This window comes from Mytilus edulis, unplaced genomic scaffold (genome assembly GCF_963676685.1).
Source record: "Mytilus edulis unplaced genomic scaffold, xbMytEdul2.2 SCAFFOLD_370, whole genome shotgun sequence".
In the NCBI taxonomy this organism is placed as follows: domain Eukaryota; kingdom Metazoa; phylum Mollusca; class Bivalvia; order Mytilida; family Mytilidae; genus Mytilus; species Mytilus edulis.
In genome coordinates this window covers 1-17,127 of record NW_027267008.1, presented here as the reverse complement: position 1 = coordinate 17,127, position 17,127 = coordinate 1, and the positions used below count along the sequence as shown (strand labels likewise).

Genomic DNA, 17,127 nt, shown 5'->3' with positions numbered 1-17,127 from the left:
TTTTTATTGTTTTATACAATAAACAATGTATATTCACTTTTACTACCAACCAATCTTTACCATTCAGTGATAACAAGCACTTTATTTTACATTTTAATATTTTATGATGTATTTAAAAGAGTAGTTATTGTTGCAAACTCCATTAGAAATTTGAGTTGATATCAGTTTTGGAAAAAGGGAAACGGGGATGTGAAAAAAAGGGGGGGGGGGGTTTAAATTTTTCTCATTTCAGATTTCATAAATAAAAAGAAAATTTCTTCAAACATTTTTTTGAGAGGATTAATATTCAACAGCATAGTGAATTGCTCAAAGGCAAAAAAAATATTTTAGTTCATTAGACCACATTCATTCTGTGTCAGAAACCTATGCTGTGTCAACTATTTAATTTTAGATTTAAAAAGTTTGAAGAAGAAATCTTTAATTGATGTGTAAAATCTTGACATTTGTTTTGTGTAAAAAAAAAACATATAATGTCAATAATTTGATCATAATCCAAATTCAGAGCTGTATCACGCTTGAATGTTTTGTCCATACTTGCCCCAACTGTTTAGGGTTCGACCTCTGCGGTCGTATAAAGCTGCGCCCTGCGGAGCACCTGGTTGGTTATTATCTTGAAGACTATTATAGATAGAGATAAACTGTAAACAGCAATAATGTTCAGCAAAGTAAGACCTACAAATAAGTCAACATGACCAAAATTGTCAGTTAACCCCTTAAGGAGTTATTGCCCTTTATAGTTAATTTTTAACAACTTTTCGTCATTTTTAGCTCACCTGGCCCGAAGGGCCAAGTGAGCTTTTCCCATCACTTTGCGTCCGGCGTCCGTCGTCGTCCGTCGTCCGTCGTCTGTCGTCCGTCGTCCGTCGTCGTTGTTAACTTTTACAAAAATCTTCTCCTCTGAAACTACTGGGCCAAATTAAACCAAACTTGGCCACTATCATTATTGGGGTATCTAGTTTAAAAAATGTGTCCGGTGACCCGGCCAACTAACCAAGATGGCCGCCATGGCTAAAAATAGAACATAGGGGTAAAATGCAGTTTTTGGCTTATAACTCAAAAACCAAAGCATTTAGAGCAAATCTGACATGGGGTAAAATTGTTAATCAGGTCAAGATCTATCTGCCCTGAAATTTTCAGATGAATCAGACAACCCATTGTTGGGTTGCTGCCCCTAAATTGGTAATTTTAAGGAAATTTTACTGTTTTTGGTTATTATCTTGAATATTATTATAGATAGAAATAAACTGTGAACAGCAATAATGTTCAACAAAGTAAGATTTGCAAAAAAGTTACCATGACCGAAATGGTCAGTTGACCCCTGTAGGAGTTATTGCCCTTTTTCGTCCATTTTTAACCATTTTTCGAAAATCTTAGTAATCTTTTACAAAAATCTTCTCCTCTGAAACTTTTCGGCCAAATTAATCCAAACTTGGTCACAATCATCTTTGGGGTATCTAGTTTAAAAAATGTGTCCGGTGACCCTGCCATCGAACTAAGATGGACGCCAGAGCTAAAAATAGAACATAGGGGTGAATTGAAGATTTTGACTTATAACTCTGAAACCAAGGCATTTAGAGTAAATCTGACATGGGGTAATAGTGTTAATCAAGTGAAAATCTAGCTGCCCTGAAATTTTCAGACGAATAAAACAACTGGTTGTTGGGTTGCTGCCCCTGAATTAGCAATTTAAAGGAAATTTTGCCGTTTTTTGGTTATTATCTTGAATATTATTATAGATAGAGATAAACTGAAAACAGCAATAATGTTTAGCAAAGTAAGATCTACAAATAAGTCAACATGACCAAAACTGTCAGTTGACCCCTTGAGGAGTTATTGCACTTTAGAGTCAATTTTTAACAATTTTTCTTAACTTTTTTTTTATAGTTTACAAAAATCTCCTCTGAAACTAGTATGACAAATTTAACCAAATTGTTCACTATCATCATAAGGGTATTTAGTTTAAAAAATGTGTCCGATGACCCAGCCAACCAACCAAGATATACGCCATTGCTAACAAAAGAACATAGGGGTAAAATGAAGATTTTGGCTTATAACTCTGAAACCAAAGCATTTAGAGCAAATCTGATATGGGTTAATATTGTTTATCAGGTCAAGATTTATCTGCCCTAAAACTTTCAGATGAATTGGACAACAATTGTTGTTGGATTGCTGCTGCCGAAATTAATCAACAACACGAGATCTAAAACTTAATAAATATTGTTCAAAATATCAATTATCTATTAAAAGATGTTTTTGGTCATTAAAAAAATAAAGTTCTTCATTTTATCAAGGATTTGTACAGTTAGTTTAACTATACAAATCCTTGATAATGATTTTATAGTTTCTTAGATGTTTAGGAAAATATTTTTTCAATGTACAGTAATAGTGTCCCTTGTTCTCACTTTTCTGGGATAAATCTAATATAAAGTATTGGTATTGAATTATTATTTAAGAAATATTTGAACCATACCATTTACTTTACAAAAATGAAGACTATATATTTTCAGTGTAATGAGTTTTAGTTAATTGTACTTTGTTGTTTAAAAGTTTCTTTGTGGTAATAAGATAAAGCAAACAGAAACTCTTCAATGAAAAGTTAGAATATTCCTTTTCCCTGTTTTTGCAGTCTGTAGGTGAGTTTGCATAAGTTTAAAAATATAATGGGGACCCACAAAGTGCTTAGTATTTTTGATATAATATCATATATAGATACATAGGATTAATATAATTAAATGAAGAATCTGATTAGTTAGCATTCTAAATTTAGAATGTAAAATTAAAGTGTAAAATAAAAATGACCACATGAAAGTCATGAAAGGGAAGAATACATTACAGATAAAGGACAGCAAATAATATTAACCTGATTGAAATAGCTTAATTATTATTTTGCTGTTTATATTTATTTCACTGTGTTGTGCAGTTGAAAATAAGGTAGCATACAATTAAATGTATCTAATTTGCACACTTGTAAATTTAGCATTGTTTTTGCATGTTCCCAACAATGTCAATGTTGTTGTGGAGAAAACATTCTTGTAAAAGAGAAGGATGAAGTTAAAACAAGTTTTTAATGGATTAGAATATATTTAAATGTTTGATGAATAATCATTATAATTGCATTTAAATTAATAAAATATTTGAAGCATTTGTGCTCTGTTGTAACTTGTGAACTGATATAGTTGATTTGTAGTTCTACAAACTAAAAATTGAAAGACGTTCTCACTATTATTTTTATACGACCGCAAATTTTGAAAAAATTTTCGTCGTATATTGCTATCACGTTGGCGTCGGCGTCGTCGTCGTCGTCCGGCGTCCGAATACTTTTAGTTTTCGCACTCTAACTTTAGTAAAAGTGAATGGAAATCTATGAAATTTTAACACAAGGTTTATGACCACAAAAGGAAGGTTGGTATTGATTTTGGGAATTTTGGTCCCAACATTTTGGGAATTAGGGGCCAAAAAGGGCCCAAATAAGCATTTTCTTGGTTTTCGCACTATAACTTTAGTTTAAGTTAATAGAAATCTATGAAATTTTGACACAAGGTTTATGACCACAAAAGAACGGTTGGGATTGATTTTGGGAGTTTTGGTCTCAACAGTTTAGGAATTAGGGGCCAAAAAGGGCCCAAATAAGCATTATTCTTGGTTTTCGCACAATAACATTAGTTTAAGTAAATAGAAATCAATGAAATTTAAACACAATGTTAATGACTACAAAAGGTAGGTTGGTATTGATTTTGGGAGTTTAGGTCCCAACAGTTTAGGAATTAGGGGTCAAAAAGGGACCCAAACAAGCATTTTTCTTGGTTTTCGCACCATAACGTTAGTATAAGTAAATAGAAATCTATGAAATTTAAACACAAGGTTTATGACCATAAAAGAAAGGTTGGGTTTGATTTTGGGAGTTTTGGTCCCAACATAATAAGGGGCCCAAAGGGTCCAAAATTAAACTTTTGTTTGATTTCATCAAAATTGAATAATTGGGGTTCTTTGATATGCTGAATCTAACTGTCATGACTGTGTATGTAGATTCTTAACTTTTGGTCCCGTTTTCAAATTGGTCTACATTAAGGTCCAAAGGGTCCAAAATTAAACTTAGTTTGATTTTGACAAAAAATGAATCAGTTAGGTTCTTTGATATGCTGAATCTAAAAATGTACTTAGATTCTTGATTATTGGCCCAGTTTTCAAGTTGGTCCAAATCGGGGTCCAAAATTAAACTTTGTTTGATTTCATCAAAAATTGAATAAATGGGGTTCTTTGATATACCAAATCTAACTGTGTATGTAGATTCTTCATTTTTGGTCCTGTTTTCAAATTGGTCTACACTAAAGTCCAAAGGGTCCAAAATTAAACTTAGTCTGATTTTAACAAAAATTGAAATCTTGAAGTTTTTTGATATGCTGAATTCAAAAATGTACTTAGATTTTTTATTATGGGCCCAGTTTTCAAGTTGGTCCAAATCAGGATCTAAAATTATTATATTAAGTATTGTGCAATAGCAAGTCTTTTCAATTGCACAGTATTGCGCAATGGCAAGAAATATCTAATTGCACAATATTGTGAAATATCAAAAAGAAATTTAATTAGAGTTATCTTTCTTTGTCCAGAATAGTAAGCAAGAAATATCTGATTGCAAAATATTGTGCAATAGCAAGATTTTTTTTTAATTGGAGTTATCTTTCTTTGTCCAGAATCAACTTAAATCTTTGTTATATACAATATACAATGTATATTCACTTTTTACTACCAACTGATAAATTAAAATAATCTTTACCATTCAGTGATAACAAGCAGTTTTTTTACATCTTAATATTTTATGATGTATTTAAATGAGTAGTTATTGTTGCAAACTCCATTAGAAATTTTAATTGAGATTAGTTTTGGAATAAGGGAAAGGGGGATGTGATTAAAAAAATTGGGTTCAATTTTTCTCATTTGAAATTTCATAAATAAAAAAGAAAATTTCTTCAAACATTTTTTTGAGAGGATTAATATTCAACAGCATAGTGAATTGCTCTAAGAGAAACAAAAATTTTAAGTTCATTAGAACACATTCATTCTGTGTCAGAAACCTATGCTGTGTCAACTATTTAATCACAATCCAAATTTAGAGCTGAATCCAGCTTGAATGTTGTGTCCATACTTGCCCTAACCGTTCAGGGTTCAACCTCTGCGGTCGTATAAAGCTACGCCCTGCGGAGCATCTGGTTATGATTTCTAATAATATCTGACTATGTAAAATGGGATCTATTAGTGATAGATCAATGAAAATATGTACAAAATGGATTGCTATCATGTCATATCAGTTGCATGACTATGATATGAGGCGCTGTCCCTTTGGTCATGCTCATGGTCCAGTGATTTTATATGAAGTAGCAATTTTTATGGCCCAGCAACAAAGTTTTTTTTATCCTTTTCTGTCATTCCATCATTTTGCAACATACCTTTCATACATACTTTTTATCGTAACACCTTCAGAATATTGGCTGATATTTGGTATTTGAGTTACAGATCAAATTACGGTATGTTCTACTTCGCTATTTTGTTGCAGAAATTAAGGCCTTTGGACTTTATGATAAATTGTTTAAAATTAGTTATACAGACTTTATTTTCTAAATGCCTTATGATATTGGGCTGATTTTTGTTATGTGAGTTAATCATGATGAGTTACAGATCAAATTTTAGCTTTTGTTTCACTCCGGTTATGTTTGTCAAAATTACAGGCTTTTGACTTCGATAAATTTTTGAAAGACACAGTTATACAGACTTTTTTTCTAAACGTCTGTAGATATTAGGCTGATTTTTGGTATAATCAGCTACAGCTTAAGTTTAAGTTCCGCGCTGCTGATTTTTGTCTAAATTAAGGGTTTAAGACTTTGAAAATTGTTGAAAATCAGTCGTACAGACTTTTTTCTATCACCTTCAGATATTGGGCTGAATTTTATACGACCGCAAAAATTGAAATATAAATCTATGAAATTTTGACACCAGATTTATGACCACAAAAGGAAGATTGGGATTGATTTTGGGAGTTGAGGTCCCAACAGTTTAGGAATTAGGGGTAAAAAAGGGCCCAAATAAGCATTATTCTTAGTTTTTTCGCACAATAACTTTAGTATAAGTAATTAGAAATCAATGAAATTTAAACAGAAGGTTTATGACCACAAAAGGAAGATTGGGATTGATTTTGGGAGTTGATGCCCCAACAGTTTTAGAATTAGGGGCCAAAAAAGGTCCCAAATAAGCATTATTCTTGGGTTTTTGCACCATAACTTTAGTATAAGTTAATAGAAATCTATGAAAATTTAAACACAAGGTTTATGACCATAAAAGGAAGGTTGGGATTGAATTTTGGATTTTTGGTCCCAACAGTTAAGGAACATGTTGTGTCCGAATGTCATTTCTCATTCAAATTGCAATGTGCGTAAAATTTGATTTACCGTACTGTCTAAGGACGTTATCTTTTAATTCGAATTAAAAAGAAGAGTGACTGTGAATGCAATTAGTGAATTCGATTGGAGTTGAAAGTATGTGCGAACGAAGCATCAGTATTCTAGATACATCTATAGGTATATCTATAAGTATGTCTTAACAAGTGACAGCTCTATGGCAGAAAACACATATTATATTCATGATATATTTAAAGTTACTAATCATATTAGCTCTCATTATGCAATTGTTCATCTAGCCTTTCTTTTATCGCATTATGCATTTGTAACATTTTTTCCTCGGTATTGTACATTATTTGCATATATATGTATTTACAGATTTTTTAAGATGCCAAGAAGAAAAAATTGGAGGGCAGCAGAGGCGAAACGTGGTGTGAAAAACCCAATGAAAAAGACACTGACGGACTTAACTGGGGATACTGGCCCCATAAACAGTACTAGAATTGACCTTGACATGGGTGATACTGACACCCTCAATAACAGTATCTCAAATAACATGGGGGATACTGACCTCCACACAAATATAAACAACAGTAACTCAAATAACATGGGGGATACTGACCTCCACACAAATATAAACAACAGTAACTTGAAACTACTTGAAAAATCTGAATTGAATAAACTTGAAATATCTGAACTGAATATACTTGAAATATCTGAATTGAATGAACTTGAAATATCTGAATTAGATAAACTTGAAGTATCTGAGTTGAATCAAAACAGTAACAATAACTGTGCAAAAGAATTGAATCAAAACAGTAACAATAACTGTGCAAAAGAATTGAATCAAAACAGTAACAATAACTGTGCAAAAGAAACTTGTCAAATGCAAACAGATTTTCTGTCACATGAATCAAACAATCATTATGCAAAAACAGATTCTCATAGTAATATCCAAACTGATCTGTTGCAAAACCAAAATGAACAATATAAAAATAATTCAGAAGAAGAGCTATCAAAAAATGTCAATTCTTTTAATGCAAACTTTCTTAAATTTGGAACTTTTGACCAGTATGCCACAAAATTTGCTGCTCAAAGCAGGGGAAACCAATGTACATGTAATTGTTTAGTTTTCTTGTCACTTTCTTCTTTAAATTTTGATTCAAACACACTAAACCTGGATTACATTTTAAATAAAGGAGATGAAATTTACAGGAAGCATGTTCAAGAATTAACAACACAGGGATTATTTAAAAATATGCTTTTGAATTTTGATGAAATTCCTGTCAAAATTGAAATTCCTGAAGGGATTTTTATAGTTAACAAACAAAATATTCTGTTCGGTATAGCTTTACAGTACCAAGAGTTGACTGGATTTCTCTCATTACAAGAAGCAATTCAAAATTGTATGAAGCAGTCAAACAAATTTCTTATAATGATTGGAGCCATATGTTCTGCAGTTTATTATTATAATCATATATACTATTTTTTTGACACTCATTCTCATTCAGAATGTACACTGAATAATCCATTAGATTCCTCTGGCAAAAGTATTTTGATTGGATTTGCTGACTTACATGACCTCCTCAGTTATTTGTATGCTTTTTACACAAGTTTACAAATTGATTTAGACTCTCAATATGAAATTTTACCTGTAAGTATCAGTAGTACAGATACTGAAAAAGATGTGACCAAGCAGATTAAGAATTATTTCGATGATCAGAAACTAAGGAATACAAAACAAACAAAAAATTCTTACCAGTATATGAAGGTACCCAAATTTGTATATATGAAAAATTACATGCAAAATAGAAGAAAAAATAAAAAATTCAAGGAGAAAGAATTAAATGCCATGCAAAATAAAAGAAAAAATAAAAAATTCAAGGAAAAAGAATTAAATGCGAAAAGATATTCAAGAAAGGATACACATTATAGAAAGACTGAAGCAGATAGAAAAAAGTCTCAGAGAGATAATTCTGATTTAAGACAGATAGAAAGACAAAGAGAACTTGTTGCTAAAAGAAAAGTTAGAAAGGATGAACATTATAGAAGGGCTGAAGCAGAAAGTAAGAAGTCTCAGAGAGATAATTCTGATTTAAGACAGATAGAAAGACAAAGAGAACTTGTTGCTAAAAGAGAAGTTAGAAAGGATGAACATTATAGAAGGGCTGAAGCAGAAAGTAAGAAGTCTCAGAGAGATAATTCTGATTTAAGACAGATAGAGAGACAAAGAGAACTTGCTGCTAAAAGAGAAGTTAGAAAGGATGAACATTATAGAAGGGCTGAAGCAGAAAGTAAGAAGTCTCAGAGAGATAATTCTGATTTTAGACAGATAGAAAGACAAAGAGAACTTGTTGCTAAAAGAGAAGTTAGAAAGGATGAACATTATAGAAGGGCTGAAGCAGAAAGTAAGAAGTCTCAGAGAGATAATTCTGATTTTAGACAGATAGAAAGACAAAGAGAACTTGTTGCTAAAAGAGAGGCTAGAAAGAATGAAGATTTCAATAAAAGAGAACTTGCTGCTAAAAGAGAAGCTAGAAAGAATGATGTTTTCAAAAGAAATGAAAAAGAAAAGAAAAATATTGCCAGACAAGATGAAGACTATAGAAAACATGAGTCCGAACGGGACTACCACAGAAAACAAGAATATAGGTCACATCCAGAAAATTTAGAAAATGAGCGTTTGAAGAAACAGGGTTCTAGACAGAACAAACTAGATATAGACAGATGTTATGATAAAACAGTTAAAAGTACTAAAAGAAAAAACGTTGATTTCACAGATCATGAAAAAAAACTAAAAAAAAAAAGAGTTCAAGGTATAACCCTTGATGCTTGCATCAGAAATTTTAAAACAAAAATTAATCATGGTCCTACATATATATGTACTTCATGTGAACAAACTTGGTTTTGTGATTCTGTAGTTAATTCTAAAACTGTCAAAATGACCACTCCTGCTAACATGTCTCATTGCTTTACTAATTTTAAATCTGTACTAGACATAGAATGGATATGTCATACTTGTCTCAATGCAATTAAAAAACAAAGAATTCCTCGATTTTCAATAGCCAATAAAATGGGATTTCCCCAAAGACCAAAAGAACTAAATTTGTATCCTTTAGAAGAGAGACTGTTATCATTAAGAATTCCTTTTATGCAGATTCGACAATTGCCTAGAGGTGGACAGTTATCAGTTAAAGGCAATGTTGTAAATGTGCCTGTTGAAGTTCAACCTACAATAAATTCACTTCCACATACAATAGAGAAATCAGGTACAATATCAGTTAAATTGAAGAAAAAGCTTGAATTCAAAAAATGTGATTTTAGTGAAAATGTCAGACCATTTGCTGTCATTTGTGCATTACATTATTTAATGAGAACAAGTGACTTGTACAAGTCTTCTGGGATTGAAATAAATGATGATTGGATTACCGAAATAGCAAAAATAAATGAAGAAGAAACACAAAATGAAAACAATAGTACAGAACAAGAGGATAACCAAGATCAGAATGATTCAGACGATGACTCCGATCATTTCAGTGAAGTAGATGGAAGTGAAACGCATGTTGGAAACACAGATACACTGTTAGATCACATTCCAGACGACAATCCACTATGTGATGCAGGTTTAACTTTTGCTCCTGGTGAAGGTCAACGACCAATTAGTCTCTACAGTGATCCTGATGCAGAGTACTTATCTTTTCCAACTATATTTTGTGGTCAAAGGAGACCAGATAACAAAGACAGGTCTGTTTCTGTTCACTATACTGACATTGTTAAATGGGAACTAAGGTCCATGGATAGGAGAGTAGCACAGTCTGTACCAAACATTTTTTTTAAGTTAAAGAAAATTCAGTTAAAAAACATAAGTGATAAGGTCAATCTTGCTCTAAGAAGGTGTCAATCAGAAGGAAAACAATGGACAGCAAAAGATGTACTGAACCCCAACACTGTGAATGATCTTGTAAGATTGGATGAAGGTTATTATATCTTTAGAAGTTTAAGAAATTCTCCAGTATACCTTGAAAAGAGGAAAAAAGATTTGTTTGCAATGATTAGACAGTTGGGTCTTCCAACGTGGTTTGGCTCTCTTTCATCTGCAGACACTAACTGGAAAGATTTGTTACGAATTCTAGGCAAATTAAATGATGGAAAAGAGTATACTGACAAAGAATTGGAAGAAATGGATTGGCATCAGAAATCTAAACTTGTTCAGAAAGACCCTGTGACATGCTCTAGATATTTTGATTATCGTGTCCAACAGTTTATCAACTTGGTGTTGAAAAGTGATCATGATCCTATTGGAAAATTGACAGATTTTTTTTATAGGGTTGAATTTCAACAGAGAGGTTCACCACATATTCATATCTTAATTTGGATTGAAAACGCACCAGTATATGAAAGTGATTCAAATGAAGATGTTGTAGCATTTATCGATAAATATGTCTCCTGTTCACTTTTAGAAAATGACAGTTTAGTCAATTTGCAAATTCATAAACATTCAAAAACGTGCAGAAAAAAAGGTCACCCAATTTGTCGTTTTGGTTTTCCCCTTCCACCTATGAAAGCAACAGTTATTTTAGAACCTTTGGGAGATAATGATGACATAGAAAAACACAAGGCTATATATAAAGAAATACAAAACGAAATTAATTCACTTCACAATTCTGAAGATATAGACCAGATGACATATGACATGTTTTTAGATGATGTGTTACAAATGAATGATGAAAATTACATAAAGGCCATTAGAAGCAACTTGAGTGGTCCAAAAGTTTTTCTCAAACGAAAACCATCTGAAGTCCGTGTTAATGGTTACATGAAAACTGTTTTGGTAGCCTGGCAAGCAAATCATGATTTACAGTTTGTTTTAGATGCATTTGCATGTGCAGTGTATATTGTTTCATACATAAGTAAATCACAAAAAGGTATGAGTGCATTACTAGACCAAGCAGCAAAAGAAGCACGACAGGGAAATTTAGACTTAAAGCATCAAGTAAGACACATTGGGAATTACTTTTCAAATTCTGTTGAAACAAGCGCACAAGAAGCAACCTACTTAACACTACAGATGCCTTTAACAAAAGCTACAAGACAAGTTGTATTCATTAACACATCTCCATGTCACAAAAGAACTTTCCTCCTAAAGCAATCATCAGCCCTAGAAAAACTAGGCCCAGACTCTACTGAAATAGAATCAGACAATGATATTAAAAGATACTCGCGTAGACCAAAACAACTGGAGAATTGGTGTCTAGCCGACTATGTATCTGAACTTGAATTTCAGTATCCTAAAACTTCACAGTCCTCAGATGATCATGAAACAGAACAGCAAGATCATGAATCTGAAAGTGAAAATGAAGAGGTAAATGCAGATGTTTTAGAAGAAACAGATAACAAAATCGACATAACTCTGAAAAATGGTATTAGAATATATCAAAGAAAAACACCTAAGGTTATAAGATATGTTAAATACAATTACAAGACTGACTCTGAAAACTTCTACAGAGAACGCTTAATGTTATTTTATCCATGGAGAAATGAACTTTCAGATTTGCAATGTGGACATGAAACATTTGAAAAAAAGTACTTGACTGTTGCAAGACTATTAGAAAAAAAAGCCAAGCAATATGAGGGTAAAGTAATAGATCTAGAGAAAGCTATAGAAGAGGCAGAAAATGAATGTAATGAGAATGATCAAGTAGCACCTGCCACACAACAAGTAGAAATGGAAGATGCTGAAATAGGCCCAACAGAATCTGAACAGTATGTTCATTTCAATCCAGATAGACCAACAGAACATAGACTGTATGATATGTCACGTGAAGTTGGAATAGAAGCAAGAACAGTAGAATTGACAAATCATGCCAACAGAATAAGTGAGACTGATTATTTTGGATTGATAAGATCCTTGAATAAAAAGCAGTGGGAGTTTTTCCAACATGTTGTCACATGGGTTAAAACAAAACATGAACCATTTTATACATTTTTGACAGGTGGAGCAGGATGCGGAAAATCTGTAGTTGTCAGAGCAATATTTCAAGCTTTACACAGACACTTATGTTCTATTGAAGGTGAGGACCCTGACGATATAAGAATTCTTCTTTGTGCTCCTACTGGAAAGGCAGCTTACAATATAAATGGTCTGACCATTCACAATGCTTTCCAGATACAACCAAATAAAGGACTTGACCAGTCACTGTCATGTGATGTTCTCAATACACTCAGAATGAAATACAGAAATTTGTCTCTGATTTTGATTGATGAAATTTCAATGGTTGGAAACAAAATGTTCTCTTTACTGGAAAGAAGGCTGAAAAAAATCAAGGGAAGCAACTGTTCATTTGGTGGCGTCAGTATCATAGCTATTGGTGACTTTTTCCAACTCCAGCCTGTATTTGACAGCTGGATTTTCAATGATCTAAGCAAGGGATTAACAGCATTAGCCCCTAATTACTGGAAATTATTATTTTCTTTTCATGAACTTACTGAAATAATGAGACAAAAAGATGATTTAGAATTTGCTCTGCTACTAAATAGGTTGAGACAAAATCAACTGACTGAAAATGATTTTGCAATTTTAAGTACCAGAACTGTTTCAATCAGTGATCCAACATACAGAACTAATGCTACACATTTGTTTGTTGAAAATGCTTTAGTAGATAATTTTAATTTGCTATACATATCTAAATTAGGCTCACAAAAGGTTAATGTTAAAGCAGTTGACACAGTTTGTGGGGATTTACCAGCATCTGTAAAAACAAAATTACTTAGCTCTTTACCAGAAAAACAGTCTGATACAGCCAATCTTGCAAAAGAAGTAGTACTAGCAATTGGGATGAAATATGATCTTACAGCTAATATTGAAGTCACTGATGGTCTTACAAATGGTTCAACTTGTGAACTTAAATTGATTGAGTGCAAAACTACATCTTTAAGACCAAGTATCATATGGGTTAAGTTTGAAGATGCCAGAATAGGTGCTAACAATAGAAAAAAATATTCACACTTGTACGGAAAAGATGTTGAAAAAACATGGACTCCAATGTTTGACATTAAAAGATCATTTACCTACAAATATAAGACTTTTGAAAGAATTCAGTTTCCTCTTCGCCCAGCAGCCGGAAAAACAATTCATAAATCGCAAGGAGATACATTACACGAGGTTGTTGTTAGTCTGAAATCAAAACGTAAAGGGAAAATACCACATATTCACTATGTTGCACTAAGCAGAGTTACATCTTTAACTGGATTACAGATATTAGATCTTAATAAAGAAGCAATAGCTGTAGCAGATTGTGTTCGACAAGAATTAGACAGACTAAGGACAGATGCAACTCTACAGTTGTGCTTTAATCCATTATATAACTTATCAAGTAACTATTTTAAAGTAGTTTTTCACAACGCAAGGTCATTGCATGCTCATTTTAATGATCTTAAATCAGACCCTAACATCTTGGATGCTGATGTTATTGGTATTGCTGAATCAAGACTTATTTCAACAGATAAAAATGATGATTTTCATGTACCTGGTTTTGAACCACCAGTTCGATTAGACCAACAGCAAACAAACTTTAATACAAGACCACCTCATGGATTGGTTTTATATTATCGAAATGATTGTATTCTTCACAATACAGTAACTTTCTCTACTCCATCTTTAGAGTTTGTTATAGCAGACATAATATCACCCAGCAAAGGTCTTTTTCAGGTTGTCTTTGTTTACAAAGCACCAAACTGCAAATTGCAACAACTAAAAGATACTTTCCTTGCAAACCTTCTTCCTGACGTGTATTTAAGACATCCAAAAATTATCATAATGGGAGACTTTAATATTGATTTAAACACTGGGAACACTTCTTTTTTAAAGTTCATGATAGATTCATTTTGCTGTTCACAAATTGTGTCTAAACCTACTACATCTTATGGTACATTGTTGGACTTAATTTTCCTAAATTTTGATAGTAGGCTAAATTTTGAAACAGATGTTCTTGATTCCTATTGGTCAGATCATAAAGTTATATATGTAGCCATTGAAACACAATGATTCAGTGCCATAATTATTTTATATGCCAAAACCAGCTTTGTTTGAAACCATGAAAATCAAACCCGCTGAAAAACATGACACATTTGCGGTTGCTGAAAATGCAACCTCAAATGTGCAGGAGTGGTTTTAAAAGAAAATGGGTTTCCACTCCAACAGATTTGCCTTTTTATAAGTAGGAATAGAAATGAGTTGGCTTCAAGACTCCTGATATCCAGTTTTACCTATTTAGAAGAAAGCTTCTTTGCAAAGCTTTCTTCTTTATAGGTTCACTGCATAAACGATAACAGAGGTTTGAAATTTGAAACTGTGTTGCTTTGACTTCCATAAAGCAGAAAGGCCATTGGTGATTGGTCAACCATTTTGCTATGGAAGAAAAGTAGAATTCCATTCATTTCAAGTTAGTAATGATTGGAGACATCAAATTTTAGAACTTCTACTACCTGAATGCTCATTGTATCAGTGGAGAGTTGTGTGCACTTCGCATGAGAACACTCCTGATATTTACTTGTTATAAATGTATATATATATAATTCTTGAAATATTTGTTTTTGAATACAATCAAAGCCATTGCTTAATATAGATGTAAAGAAAGGAGTTTGAAGACCACAAGTTCCATGCCTCATTTCTCTTCCTACAAAATGATTAAATTAAATGGCTGTTTCGTGAACTATGATTATATAATCAAAATGTTTATAATGTTGAAATCCTTGCTGTTATGTACATAAATTCATTGTAATTTTTTATATAGATAACTTGATACAATTTACAATACTTTTGTTCACTGTACATACATGATATACTGTGGATTCATTTATTTTCGTGGATATCAATTTTCGTGGTTTGAGGAAAACTTACATATTCGTGGATATTTAATTTTGTGGTTTTGATAAAAGTCCACACTCATTCCTTTACAAAATTTGTATTTCGTTGAACATTTGAATTCGTGGTTCTCCTATACCTATGAAATCCACGAAAATTGGTATCCAACGAATATTAATGAATCCACAGTACTAAACATATATCATGATATTAATTATGTACAGTTTACTTTTTGTAATGCCAAATTAATCTGTATATTTATCTCATCCAATATTCATTGACTTTTCTGTTGAAGAAATGCTCTCAGGTTCATATCAGACATAATAAATCAGTTTTCTGTACAAATACCACATATTTTATTATATATAATTACTTGGAGTTCTCCAAATTAAAAAAAAACAATCCATAAAATCCATTATTTTGATTTCTTATGAAATTCAATTATGTCTATTCTAAGTACAGGTTTATCAAAATGTGTAAATCATTAATTTATGCAAAGAGTTAAATGTTCAGAAAAAAAATTCAAATATTGCATTAATCTGTCATTTTCTCAACTTTGTGGTTGCATTTTTGCTTATACATTTAATAAATATGTAGAAGTCATTTATAAAACAGAAACTAATGAACAATTCATGTAAACATTTGCTTCATAGAGATAAAAAATTGTCAACATTTGCTTAATAGAAAAGAATTTGTGAACATTTGCTTAATAGAGCAGAAATTTGTGACAATATGCTTAATGGAGCAGAAATTGTGAACATTTGCTTTATAGAGTAGAAATTTGTGAACATTTGCTTAATAGAGCAGAAATTTGTGAACATTTGCTTAATGGAGCAGAAATTTGTGAACATTTGCTTTATAGAGTAGAAATTTGTGAACATTTGCTTAATAGAGCAGAAATTTGTGAACATTTGCTTAATAGAGCAGAAATTTGTGACATTTGCCAAAACAAAAGAACTTGTGAACATTTTGCTTAATAGAGTAGAAATTTGTGAACATTTGCTTAATAGAGCAGAAATTTGTGACATTTGCTTAACAGAGCAGAAATTTGTGAACATTTGCTTAATGGAGCAGAAATTTGTGAACATTTGCTTGTAATTAATAGAGTAGAAATTTGTGAACATTTGCTTAATAGAGCAGAAATTTGTGAACATTTGCTTAATAAAGCAGAAATTTTTGAACATTTGCTTAATACAGCAGAAAGTTGTAAACATTTGCTTAATAGAGTAGAAATTTGTAACATTTGCTTAATAGAGCAGAAATTTGTGAACATTTGCTTAATAAAGCAGACATTTGTGAATGTTTGCTTAATAGAGAAGAAATTTTGAGAACATTTAATGGACTGTTTTATAATAAGCCAATGTAAAATGAATTCAGTAAACTAACTGCTGAAGAAAATAAGAATTATATAGATTGTTTCAATAACATCATACAACAATTAATAAACATATGGAGTAAACTTTTGAATCTTGCATTATAGCATATGCACCAGAACTGATATGAATAAAGTTTATAACAGAAATACTATGGTATAACTCAGTATACCATGAATAGAAATGAAACAAAAATGATATTTACTTTGACAGATAGTTGTTAAATGCTCAAGAGGAAATACATTATATATAGAATCTAAACACTTTAAGTTGGAAAAAACTGCTGAATATTCTTCTCAACAAGTCCTTACAAATTAACTTCAAGAAATTTTGAAGGTCAAGTTATGGAAACAATAATTATATCATAATATAATCGTTGTGTCATTTTTACTGTTTTTACTGTCATATTTTGACTTTGAAAATGTGTTGTTATAGAATGTAAATATTGTTCTATAAGTGAACAATTCAATGCACATTTATAAAAAAAAATGTATAAGACAAT

At 31.7% G+C, this 17,127-nt stretch overlaps 1 protein-coding gene across 1 annotated transcript; it reads left to right on the top strand.

The window, feature by feature from the left end:
• The first annotated feature begins 726 nt into the window (after positions 1–726).
• Positions 727–15,013, top strand: LOC139504748 (uncharacterized). Its single transcript, XM_071294730.1, has one exon. The coding sequence runs from the start codon at positions 6,607–6,609 to the stop codon at positions 14,431–14,433; it is 7,827 nt and encodes a 2,608-aa protein (XP_071150831.1). The 5' UTR covers positions 727–6,606; the 3' UTR covers positions 14,434–15,013.
• The last annotated feature ends 2,114 nt before the right edge of the window (positions 15,014–17,127 follow it).

What these genes read in the sequence shown, in the direction of transcription:
- LOC139504748 (XM_071294730.1), top strand. Translation starts at nt 6,607, where the DNA reads ATGGCAGAAAACACATATTATATTCATGATATATTTAAAGTTACTAAT.